At 42.8% G+C, this 13,369-nt stretch overlaps 1 protein-coding gene across 1 annotated transcript in view; it reads left to right on the top strand.

Moving 5' to 3' along the window:
• The window catches only part of FMN2 (formin 2), a 160,460-nt gene that overhangs the window by 96,958 nt on the left and 50,133 nt on the right, over positions 1 to 13,369 (top strand). The window contains exon 8 of the mRNA XM_077925750.1: positions 4,947 to 5,008. Coding sequence (XP_077781876.1) covers positions 4,947 to 5,008 — 62 coding nt within the window. The remainder of the gene's footprint in view (positions 1 to 4,946; positions 5,009 to 13,369) is intronic.

Genomic DNA, 13,369 nt, shown 5'->3' with positions numbered 1-13,369 from the left:
TGTCCTTATAAGCTAACTTATAAGCAGCTCTCTGAAATATCTACACTCTCCTGCATACCTGTGCTGTTGAAAGTACACAGGCCTGGCACCACTGTGTTTGCCATACATTTTCTTATCTCATAAAAGCATTCAATCAAAAGTGTTATGTTGCTCTCTAAGTAATTCTTAGGTAATCTTAATAACTTGAAAAATTAGAAGAGAAGCTGTCATGTATTTTGAAACACAAAAATTAGCACATTTGAGAGGGGGAAACCCAAGACAAACAGCTAAAAGAATGCAGAAGCACTTTAAAAACAGAATATTTTTATACAAGTGCACATCCTGTATTTAGAGCATAGGCTGCTTCTAAAGGCATTTGTCTGCCGTTTGAATATTTGGGAAAGCATATTTTTATCCAATAACTTTACATTTCTTATTCTGAACACAATTGTTTTTTTAAAAAACCTGTGATTAGGGACTCTATCAAGCAACTGGTACTTTTCAGCGAGCCACCCTTGAATGCTGGAGATGCTTCCACAGGATTCATTATTATGGTCAGTGTTGTCTATGCAGTGGGATGGATCTTGTTAATATCACTGAAATGAGCGAAAAGTCTTTTTTCATCTAGAAGAATGGGTTGTGATTAAAGTACACATAATCTCTTCTCCTTCAAGATAGAAAATGAGTGTATCATATGATGCCTAGGTCTTCTCTCCTCCTCCTCCATCCCGGTTTTTTTATGCTGACTGGTACTAGTTATATTCCTCTCCTCTCTTGTGTTTAGCCCATTTCACCTAATACCTGTGGTCTCAGTGTGTTGAGACCATCATTGAAAGTTCTGGATTGATTAGCTACTTTGGTCTGCTTTTGCAAGGCATGAGCAATCTGTGACCCTCCAGATGTTGCAGATTCCAACTCTCATCAGTATAAAATGTGGACTGAGAATGTCCCTCAGTATTTGGTACCATTTTTTAGAGGTTGGTTTCTAGTGGCAAGAAAGACTCTCCTCCTGCAAAGAGGGGAGTGGTTGTGGTCGGGGCCAGACTCCGCCTCAAGCAGGGGGCATTAGCCCCCTGCCTCCCACTCACCTGGCTGGCGCCCACGCCCACTGACAGGCACCCAACCAGGTGCCTTCGAGGGGGCGTGTACGGCAGCGTAAATTGCTGCCGCACCAGCCTCCCGGCCTCTCTCTTTGTCGGACCGTCTCAAGTCACCCACCCTCCACTCCCTTAGAGCTCAGGGTCTCAGCTTTCTTTTGGCCTTGCTATGGACCTTAGGTTGGTCGCCCTGGTTGTCTGGGGGGCCTGGTAGGAATTTTTCCATTTGGCATTAGGCTTTTTGGTTTTTTCGCCTACCTCGTAGCAATCGTCACAACTTTCGTGGTATTGGTGGGTAGGTTAGGCATTGGAATAATGTGTTGTGGTGTGTGGAAGGGCTAGGTGTGGCCATCGCCTACGCCTTCAATTTTGGGTATTCTGTTAAAGGAATCCGGCGGTCGTGTATTCTGTCCGATGCCTGCGTGGTGGGAGGCCATGGCACGACCCTCGGTGACATCAGGGGAGAGCTTATAGTTGGATTAGCATCAACAGGCTCCACCTACTGGTGAATAAACCCCCTGTTTTAGACTCACCCCTCTCTGAGTGGGTGGAGTCAGATGATGTAATCCAATGCCTAAGCCAATACCTTTTCACTTGCTGTAATCAATAAAGTTGTGGCCTTTTCTTGCCCATTAACCTTATATCACGTGTCCTTGTGTTTTCATTCCACTATGCGGGGATCGGGTCCTCGAACCACAACTAAGTTCATATTAAAATGAGAAATGCTGAAAGGTTTTTTGTGGTGGTTTTGTGAGACTTTTAATTTACTCCCATCTAAATAATTTAACGTTTATGTGTTTGGTTTTGGATTTATTTATTTCTTGAACCAGCATGACCTTCACAAAGAAAGGCAATGGAAAGAAAGAAAAAAGTTATAACCAGGTAACTTTTAAAATACTCCATGCAGTCAAAAATTAGAAAAGGGAAGGAGTAAAACAAAACAAAGGTTTGAAAGAAAGCTAAAAGAAAAACTTGATTGTCTTAGGAAGTTAGTACATTCCAAAATGAATGAATGTTCTTTTCATCTGCTAAAATTCTTTCCTCCAATCTCTACATACACACTGGACCCTGCTCAGTGCAATCAACATCAACGTTTCCTTATTTATATATTCCTTTATTATACTGTAACTAAAATTATGTTTCAGACCTGTAGGGGGGAAATGTGATGAGTCCCAGACACTGCATTTTATCACTGAATGCTTTACAGCAATGAGAAACAAATGAGCATGAATTATATTGTCTCTAATCTTGAGGTTTATACACAGAATCATTTAGCAACAGTGAAGGGTACTGATTTATACAGGATAATGTAATCTGCTGTCAGTATTCTGTCAGGAATAGCCAGTGGAAATGCTAGTTAGGGTGCTTTCCTGGTCACATTTTACCTAAAAAGTATATAGATTCACAGTATAGTCGAGTTGAAAGGGACCCAGAGGGTCATCTAGTCCAACCCACTGCTATGCATGAATCTCAACTAGCCCATACACAACTGGTGGCCATCTAACCTCTGCTTAAAAACTTCCAAGGAAGGAGAATCCAGCACCTCTCATGGGAGTCTGTTGAGCAACTCTTACTGTCAGCAAGTTCTTCTTGACGTTTAATCGGAATCTACTTTCTTTTAAGGGACACGGGTGGCGCTGTGGGTAAAAGCCTCAGCGCCTAGGGCTTGCCGATCGAAAGGTCGGCGGTTCGAATCCCCGCGGCGGGGTGCGCTCCCGTTGCTCGGTCCCAGCGCCTGCCAACCTAGCAGTTCGAAAGCACCTCCGGGTGCAAGTAGATAAATAGGGACCGCTTACTAGCGGGAAGGTAAACGGCGTTTCCGTGTGCGGCTCTGGCTCGCCAGAGCAGCGATGTCACGCTGGCCACGTGACCCGGAAGTGTCTCCGGACAGCGCTGGCCCCCGGCCTCTTGAGTGAGATGGGCGCACAACCCTAGAGTCTGTCAAGACTGGCCCGTATGGGCAGGGGTACCTTTACCTTTACCTTACTTTCTTTTAATATGAAGCTGTTCTTTGGTCCTAGCATCCACATCAGCAGAAAACAAGCTTGTTGCATCCTCTGTGTGGCAGTCCTTTAAATATTGGAAGATGGAAATCACATCTCCTCTCAGTCTCCTCTTTACCAGGTTGAACATACCCCATTCCCTCAACTGTTCCACATAAGGCTCGGTTTCCAGACCCTTGATCATCTTGGCCACCCTCCTCTGCACACATTGCAGCTTGTCAATATCCTTCTTAACTTGTGGTGCTCTGAACTTGGACACAGTACTCTAGGTGTGGTCTGACAGAGGTGGAACAGAGTGGGACTATGCTTTCCCTTGATCTGGACACTATACTTCTGTTAATGCAACCTAGAATAGCATTAGTCTTTTTTTGCTGCTGCATCACACTGTTGACTCATGTTCAGTTTGTGGTCTGCGAAGACCCCTAGATTCTTTTTACATGTAGTACTGGCAATCCAGGTGTCCCTCATCTGACAGTGTTAATCCAATGGAGCAGAACACATACCTGAAATAATTTTGAGATCGGATTGGAAGTAGGGTGGTCATATGCCCAATTTTATCTGTGCTCCCTTTTTTGTTGATGCTTTTCCTCCCCCCCCCCTTTTTTTCCTTTCTTTTTGGTCATGCTTAAATTTGAGTAAGAGAATCAACAAGGTCCACTTTATTATCTCCTAAATGAGGTTATAAGACAGGGCTATCCAAGCAGTTCCATTCCACAAGCACACCCTGAAATTCAACAAAAAGATGCAACTATGAACCTGAGCAACTGTAACCAGACTGTAACCAAATGGGAAGAATTTGAAAGAGGGCAGTAGCTCTCCACCTGAAAATCTAAAGCAAGTGAGCCTTTCTTTCACAAAGTTCAAACACCACAACCTCCACAGTTATCACACAAACATGGGCAGCCAGTTCTGGCTTAATGTAACCAGCCTAGATGGATGAGGGTCAAGAGTCTACTTTATATTGCCCACCTCTGGGCCACAAATCATCCTGTCTGCTGGAAGTCTGAGCCGCTTTTCTCATTTGCGAACTCAGTGTATTACAAACAAAATTTGTCTTCTTTTAAAAATGTTTTTTGAAGTAAGCACCATGACGAGCTTTTAAATCATTCGATATAGCAATACATCCTGCTAGCATAAATATGGATTTTCATATCTTTGCTATTGTTGAATTATCTTAACTTTCCTTCTTGGTGTCTTTGTTAATCATAATCATCATTTTCTCCTTTTGAAGTTGGCTTGATTGAAATTGCTGTTTGTGTAATGGCTAACTACATTTGTTTTCACACGAAAAGAACAGTAATGGATATCTGTGGCAAAACATAGATTACTTCAGGACCAGAAAAGCATAGTTTTATATCTGTATGAAATCTTTGGCTTTAGAGCATAGAAGATTTAACCCTTGTCAGGTGTCTTGAAGGTCACTGGTTGATCTATGGATTAATCAGTTTAAGAGTGAAACCCAACCAGTGACAGGTCTCCTGTGTGTGTGTGTGTGTGTGTGTGTGTGTGTGTGTGTGTGTGTTTGGCTGTAACAGACTTGCGATTTTCTATAATGCTTTTAGTCGGACCATGAAACTCTGATGTAAAGCTTATCTCTGATCTTTGACTTTTGCCGTACTCATGGGATCCTATGTGTGTCTTGTAGGGGAACGGGGGCATGAATTTCTTAACATTTGACACCTGGCTCCACCAGGTTCCTTGTCCACAATCTTTGACACAGCACTTTTCAAAAGCATTAATAAACTTTAAGCCGTTAAGCTGTATGACCAGTGGGTCATAAAAAACTATTGTGCTTAGTCTTTTCTTCACTGATGGATTATCATATTGACATGTAATCCTTTTCCACTTTTGTCTCTCTTATTCACAGCTGTTGTGAACTTGGATAACTCTGTGGTTGATTTAGAGACTCTTCAAGCCCTTTATGAGAATGTGAGTAACAAGACAAATATATATCATGAATATATACTCATTGTATTATTAGCACTTTTTGATTGCCTGAAAACCAGGGCAAAGCCATTATGTTGTGGCTATGGGAGTGTTGCTATAATAGAACAGTTTCCTGGTTCAAATCAAATGGAAAACCCCATGCAGAAATTAAAAGGTCTGGGAAATTGTGTAACCCCTCAAAGACAGGACATTACAAATTAGTAGACTAAGACATGTAGTCTAGCATAATAGGAAAGCACAGTGGAAAAATTATGTTCCTACACATCAAAAAGTTAGTCAGAGGACATATGCCAGATCTATTTGGTGCATTTTTAATAGTCAGCTGCTGGTTTTATTGTGAAATAGCTGTTTTACATTTTAATCATTCTTAGCATGTAATAAAAGCTAGTATTAACACACATTAATATACTGTAAGGTCATGGATTGGCTGGCACTCAATCTTATCTTTCGCCTAACATGAGTATATTTAAAATAATTATTTTAAAATCCATTTTCTTTCTGTATTCACTTTTCTCACTTTATTTAACTGCTATAGTCTACATCATTTTCCCTCCATGTATCTACTGATCTGATTTCACTTTAAAGCCACAAAACTGTCTGTTCATAAATGATATTATTTCTACCTAAAATTAAGGAAAATCCAAGGAGCATCCAAGCTGAAATGGAAAGCTAAAGTACAGTACACCAATATATGCTTCCCCCACACACACTTCAAGTGGTTTGGAAGAGCAACTTAAACATATTTTTAAATGGATTCCCTACCCCAATGCCTAAACTAAGTCCATAACTCAGACTTCAGCCCCCAAATTATGTCAGCTTATAGTCCAAACTTGCTTTCTGGAGGGGAAGGAGAAGAGAAGAGCACGCTCTTGTGCCAAAAGTGTTTTCGACCTTCCTGTAGGATCCCTCTTTCCTAGTCATTGTTCCTAGCAAAATAAATTCTTTCCAGGGCCACTAATGGAATTCCAGCAGCCCTGATTCTCTCTGCAAGCTTACAACAATACATATTGTCTTTAAAAGTACAGTCCCTGTTAAAAATTAGTTGCTGAGCATGGCTGTCTATTAGTTACTAAATGTGAATGAAAGCATGTGTAAAAAAGGATATATTCTAATGCTTTCAAGAAGTGGATAAATTCCATTAGGTTTCCTGGGGCCATTACCGAAAAGGTTTTTTATATGCATGTTGAGATGGGTAGAGGGAGCCCTCTTGGTTGTTCCACCATTCTTAGAAGCTCAGAGCTAGGTGGGAGTGGTGCCCCAGGAGAGGACATTCTCTGTGGCAGCCCCTAAGCTGTGGAACTCCCCATAGAGGTCCATCTGACATCTTCATTATATACCTTTGGGCCAATGCTGAAGGCATACAACTTTATCCTGTTTTTTGTTTTGTTTTTACATCCATGATGCATATTTTAGTTCAACTTTATTTTTGTGATTGTTTTTAACATTGAGTTTTAATGGCTGTAACCCACCCTGGGGACCATAGGGTGAATGGCAGGTTGTTGTTGTTGTTGTTTCTTGTGACATAGTGGGGGTTTAAGATAGCTCATCTGATAATATCAAAGGATGACAGGGTAAATAATGGGAGGGCACTCACTGTAAAATGGCTTAATAGCTTATCACTATCACCCTTAATTGTCCCTAACAGCAAGAAAGAGATGCATGTAGAGTAGAAACGTAATATAAATACCTGACCTGCTATTTATGCTTTTTAGCCTTGCTTTGATGGTGACACTAGCTCTTAATCAGGGAAGTAGCAATGAAGCTGTTGAAAGGACCTGTTCAGGCTACTATGTCGAAAATATTCATAGAGGCTTGCGCTGCTTTGTCTATTAAACATAAAAGAAAGAACAAGCTGGAGTGAAAATAATCTTCTTGGCGAGTCTCTTAATCTTAAACTTTTTCAGAAAAGCAGGGGGAGGAAACACCACTGCTTTGCTTTTGTCCTTGGGGTCTACTGCCTTGAGAGCCTAGGGAAATGTTGACATCTTCCCTGGATTTATGAGTTGCTACTGCTCTTGCTGTATGGAGGAGAAGACAAGAGGAGCTTGCCAAGGAAGCTACTGCTGTGGATATCACTGCTGGAAAAGTGGGCCTAACTGGAACTCTGATCTGCAGCTGGCGCCATCTCACCTACATTTTCTGCTAAAAATATAGTGTCTCAAATAATTCTTCTCTTAGTTTAACTCCTCCACAAAGAGGGAGTTTTCTCTTTCACCCCCAGCTTTCCCTCCAGAACAAGGAGGATTCTTTTTCTGCTGAAGCCTGAAAAGAATTGCCCCTGTTTTACTGCTCCATATTTCCAAATCTCTTATTAACTTGCACAACCTTTCCTGTTACTTTTCATACACTGCGTTCATTAATTGTCACATCTGAACATTCTTCTTACTGTACAGTTAAAACACTGCGGTACTAGTTCTCAGACGTTTTATTTGATCTCTGAAACATATGGGAGCATTTGTTTTATGATCTTTCTTCAAAATGTAATCACTTTTTTCTGATTACATATGTTTGGCATGGCGCTTTTCCTTCGAGATGTGATAGAAGTTTGGGCAGCCTCCAAGTCTAAACACACCCTAATTTCAAAAGCCGCAATCCTGAGGGCTTAATTCCTGTTTACTAAGGAATTAAAGACTTGTTAAACTGCATAGTTACTGAATACATCTTAGACATTTTCTATTTTCCAGTGAAAAACCCAGATAGCTCATTTAGGCTTATTGTTCTGTGTTATTGGGGATAGTTACTAGCATAATAATACCATGGGTATTCTTCCTCTTCCTCCTCCTCCTCTTCTTCTTCTTCTTCTTCTTCTTCTTCTTCTTCTTCTTCTTCTCCTCATCCTCCTCCAGTCTCTGAGTATTTGCTGAATGGTTACTGAAGAAGTTGTTACAGTAACATTTAATTAAAGAGGCTCTAGTTAACCTAGAGAAGAGCAGATTAAGAAGCTACATGATTGTGGGTACCTGAAGGACCCATGAGCTGCTGCATCACACTGTTGACTCATTTACAGATAGGTAGCCGTGTTGGTCTGCCATAGTCAAAACAAAAAAATTCCTTCCAGTAGCACCTTAAAGACCAACTAAGTTAGTTCTTGGTATGAGCTTTCGTGTGCATGCACACTTCTTCAGATACACTGAAACAGAAGTTGCCAGATCCTTCTATATAGTGAGAAGGTGGGGAGGGGTATTACTCAGAAGGGTGGTGGGAATGGGTGATTGGCAGATAGCTGTGATGAGCCTGTTGACGACTCTTAACGACTGCAATATGTCTGAATAGGAGAAGCTGCTGAATTGCAACTTATTACCAAACTTAAAACCATGGAGAGACCTGGTCTGAACAAAGACATTGGATTCTTATCTCATTATACATGACAAAGCCATTTTTCACCTTCTCACCCCTTGCTTTTTCCTGTAAGACCTATTGCAGTCATTAAGAGTCGTCAACAGTAATACCCCTCCCCACCTTCTCACTATATAGAAGGATCTGGCAACTTCTGTTTCAGTGTATCTGAAGAAGTGTGCATGCACACGAAAGCTCATACCAAGAACTAACTTAGTTGGTCTTTAAGGTGCTACTGGAAGGAATTTTTTTGTTTTGACTGTTGACTCATGTCAAGCTTGTTCCTTTTCACATGTACTTCTGTCAAGCCAGGTGTGCCTCATCTTATGTTTGTGCCGCCGGTTATACCTGCCTAAGTGTAGAACCCTGATTGACCCTGGATTAATGAATTATAAATGAAATAAGTCAAAGGTTAAGTACTGTTCTAAGAATATATTAGAAAGGAAACAAAGGATAAGCTAATAATGTTAGGTATATTCACCATCAGAAGGGAAATACACATCGGGAAATGATAGGAAGTCCAATTATGTGTTTTTTGTTTTTTAATTTATGTTAATAAATAGAGAAGACAACAAGAGATACAGTGGTACCTCGGGTTAAGAACTTAATTCGTTCTGGAGGTCCGTTCTTAACCTGAAACTGTTCTTAACCTGAAGCACCACTTTAGCTAATGGGGCCTCCTGCTGCCACTGTGCTGCCGCTGCGCGATTTCTGTTCTCACCCTGAAGCAAAGTTCTTAACCCGAGGTACTATTTCTGGGTTAGCGGAGTCTGTAACCTGACATCTGTAACCTGAAGCGCCTGTAACCCAAGGTACCACTGTAGTAGAAATATAAATTAAGTTTATTGTTTGTTAACAAATGGAGTATAGACTTGTACTGTATATGGTTGCTGTTTTGTTTATAAGATTTATACCCATGTCTAGTTGAAGAAGATGTAAGTGTAGAACCGTTCATTTGTCCCTATTGAAAATTATTTTGTTAGTTTTGGCTCGGTTCTCCAGTCTGTTCTCCAAGTCCTCTCAAATCCTAATTCTATTTTATGAAGTATTATCTACCCGTCCCAATTTGGTGCCTGCAAATTTGGTGAGCATCCCCTCTATTCCTTCATCCAATTTCTTTATAAAGGTGTTGGACAACACCAGGCCCAGGAAAAGAACCCTGTATCTCCCCAATTGTTACTTCTCCCCCCCCCCCTCAGGATTATGAGGAACTTCCTCCTCTCCTAGACAAGGACTTACTATCATAGATTGTTGTTATCTCTGAATAGGGCCATTGTTATAAAATGATGGGAAGTGTATTTAATGTAGCAATTGGGGAAGGAGGGGCTCTTGCACACTTTCTGGTTTATCTTATTCCCCCCTCTCCATACATCACAGTCTGTTATCAGCCACCAATGAAAGGATGTGCTGTGATTAATAATACATAATACATGTGTATATGGGAAGAACAATATATTTATGAGCAGTCAAGGATTTATGATATGAGAGTTCTGAAAAGTATCTTGCAAGAGACTCCCACCCAATTGGTTTTACTTTCCTGCTTAAAGTATATTTGATGGGGAACTGTGCAGGAATATTATCTTGTGTCTTGTTTGCTGTACTATATTACAATTAGCTTGTGCCATCAGTTTTCTATTTAATTTATTTCAATGTATTGTTTCAAAGATGTTTCAAGTGTAATCAGGAGCTAATGAAATTTTATGTGAACAATATGTTGAATGTTCTCTTTGACAAAATGCTCTTGAGGGGAATAGGAATGTCCTTTTTATTTCCTGAATTTGGCTTCAATTTTATATACATGCACACAAAGAGAGACAAATATAACCAAAATTAGCTTTGGAGACTTGACACTTGACGCAGCCCACAAATAGTGTACCAGAAAACTTAGCTCATATTCCAAGAAGCAGGAGAAACATTTTACTGAATCTCAACTAGATCATACATGGCAGATCGCCCTACAACCTCTGCTTAAAATCCTTCAAGGAAGAAGAGCCCACCACTTTTTGTGGGATTCTGTTCCACTGTTGAAAAGCTCTTACCGTCAGAATGTTTTTCCTGATGTTTAGTTTGAATCTGCTTTCTTGTAACTTGAATCCATTGGTTTGTGTCCTAGCCTCTGGAGCAGGGGGGGAAAAGCTTGCTTCATCCTCCATGTGACAGCCCTTTAGATGTTTGAAGATGGCTATCATGTCTCTTCTCAGTCTCCTCTTTTCCAGGCTAAACATACCTAATTCCCTCAATCATTCTTCGTAAGGCTTGGTTTCCAGACCCTTGATCATTTTGGTCGCCCTCCTCTGCACACGTTCCATCTTATCAATATCCTTCTTCAACTGTGTGCCCAGAAATGGACTCAGTATTCCAGGCGTGGTCTGATGAAGGCAGAATAAAGTGGGACTATTACTTCCCTTAGGGGACACTGGTGGTGTTGTGGGTTAAACCACAGAGCCTAGCACTTGCCGATCAGAAGGTTGGCGGTTCGAAACCCCGCAATGGGGTGAGCTCCCGTTGCTTGGTCCCTGCTCCTGCCAACCTAGCAGTTCGAAAGGACGTCAAAGTGCAAGTAGATAAATAGGTACCGCTTCAGCGGGAAGGTAAACAGCGTTTCCGTGTGCTGCACTGGTTCGCCAGAAGCGGCTTAGTCATGCTGGCCACATGACCCGAAAGCTGTACGCCGGCTCCCTCAGCCAATAAAGTGAGATGAGCACTGCAACCCCAGAGTCGGCCACGACCGGACCTAATGGTCAGGGGTACCTTTACCTTTTATTACTTCCCTTGACCTGGACACAATACTTCTGTTGATGCAGCCTAGAATAGCAATAGTTATTTTTGGTGCTGCACCACACTGCTGACTCATGGGGGTCCCTTTCAACTCCACAATTCTATGATACTATGAAACATGTTGGCTCAGTGCAACATAGGGCAGCAGAGTCATATTTCCCCACCTAGTCACTTGTGCTGCCTTTGAAGGTAGGACAGCACACTTGAAGTGGCACCTATGTGCCATAAGCCTAATCTCTCAAATTTCACTGCAGATTTTCCTGTGTCTATTAATGAGGCTCTAGGCTTTGGAACTGAACTGAAAGCATACTTCACTCTTTTCTGTAATTCCTGTTTCTCTCAGGTTGCCTGTAGGCAGACAAGTTCCTCCATGGCGCGGGGCTTGTGGGGTGCCAGGTCCAGGCCAAGGCCTCTGGAGGCGAGGAGAGGAGGGAGGGGGCCCGGGAGACAGAAAAGTGGGTGGGCAATCAGGCACCTTACCTGCGTTCTCATGCAGTGGAGAAAGAGGCTGATGTGGCTTGACATGGTCAATGGGAGGATGCCCCCCAAAATTGGAGGGGAAGGGGTCTGGGCTCCTTAGAGTTGGCAACTATACACCAAACTAAAGACTTAAAATAATTTTAAACGGTCAGCAATGACTCTTTGTGTAAATGCACCTTATCAAGTAACATATAGGGAGTTGCTTCTTCGGTCTGCCCCCACCTCGAACCCTTCCTGCGTGTGGAAAGGTAACGCATCATGGTGTGTGGTTAGTGTTCTCCCCAAGGCCCAGAGATGTTTTGCTGTTCCTCAACAGCGCTGAATCCAGGAGCACCCCAAAACTGTGGAGCTGCTTCTTCCAGGAGAGAACACTACCACCCAGAGCAGGCCATCTTCCCATCTCCAAGACAAAACGTCTCTGATTTTTCAGTATTCAGCTTCAGTTTATTGGGCCACACCCAACCCATCACTGCCTCCAAGCACTGGCCTAACACTTCAACTGCCTCTTCTGATTCAGTTGAAAACAGAGACAGAGCTGGGTGTCATCCACATATTGATGGCACTTAACTCCAGGGGGCTTTCAGGGGGGTTCATATAGATGTTAAATAGCATGGGGGGGGGGAGAGATGGAATCCTGTGGGACACCATAGGACAGTGCCCGTGAAATGGCTCTGGAGATATGAGCGGACCCACTAAAGCAGTGTTCCCCAACCTTGGGCCTCCAGCTGTTTTTGGACTACAATTCCCATCATCCTTGACCACTGGTCTTGCTAGCGAGGGATGATGGGAGTTGTAGTCCAAAAACAGCTGGAGGCCCAAGGTTGGGGAACACTGCACTAAAGCACAGTTTCCCCAACCCTCTGAGAGAAGCTCCAGAAGGATACTGTGGTCAGCAGTACCAAAAGCCACTGCAAGATCAAGGTGAATGAGCCAAATTACACGCCCCTCCTCTCTCTTCTGATAAAAGTCATCAACCAGGGCAACCAAGGCAGCTTCAATGCCATGACCAGACCTAAAGCCAGACTGGCGTCTGGACCTGGGCAAGATGTCTAATTTTCTCCACTCTCCTCCCTGGCCAGTGGTTGGGCCCTGCTCTTTGATGGCCACCGGCTCTGGCACTGGCACTGACATAGGAAGAGTGGAAGCTCTAGGGCTTGTGAATCCTGTGTGGGAAATTTATACAGTAATTGGTTTTTTGTTTTGTTTTTTTACTGTCACATTTCTGTGATCTCATGCTTTCTGAAAGATGGAGCCATCGAGACTAACACAACAGATACTGCTTTTAGACTATAATGTGAGATATCATCATTCCGGTTGTGCTTTCCTATTCCCAGCTCTGTAGTACGTTCAATTGTTAGCTCGTGCAGACTATGTAATTTAATTATTAATACAACCCCAAAGTCTATACCAAACATTGCTTTTGCATATACCGTATATTTCGCCCTATAGGACGCACTTTTTCCCCTCCAAAAATGAAGGGGAAATGTGTGTGCGTCCTATGGGGCGAATGCAGGCTTTCGCTGAAGCCTGGAGAGCGAGAGGTGTCGGTGCACACCGACACCTCTCGCTCTCCAGGCTCCAGGAAGCTATCCGCAAGCCTTGCACGCCTGGGGGGAGTTCCCCCAGGTGTGCAAGGCTTGCAGGCGGGACGCCCCGTGCTTCGTGCAGCTGTCCGCAAGCCTTGCGCACCGGGGGGAACTCCCCCGGGCGTGCACGTCTTGCGGGCGGCAGCCGACAGCGTGGAGCACG

The sequence above is a fragment of the Podarcis muralis genome, chromosome 3 (assembly GCF_964188315.1).
Source record: "Podarcis muralis chromosome 3, rPodMur119.hap1.1, whole genome shotgun sequence".
In the NCBI taxonomy this organism is placed as follows: domain Eukaryota; kingdom Metazoa; phylum Chordata; class Lepidosauria; order Squamata; family Lacertidae; genus Podarcis; species Podarcis muralis.
This window is presented reverse-complemented; position numbering and strand designations above follow the sequence as displayed.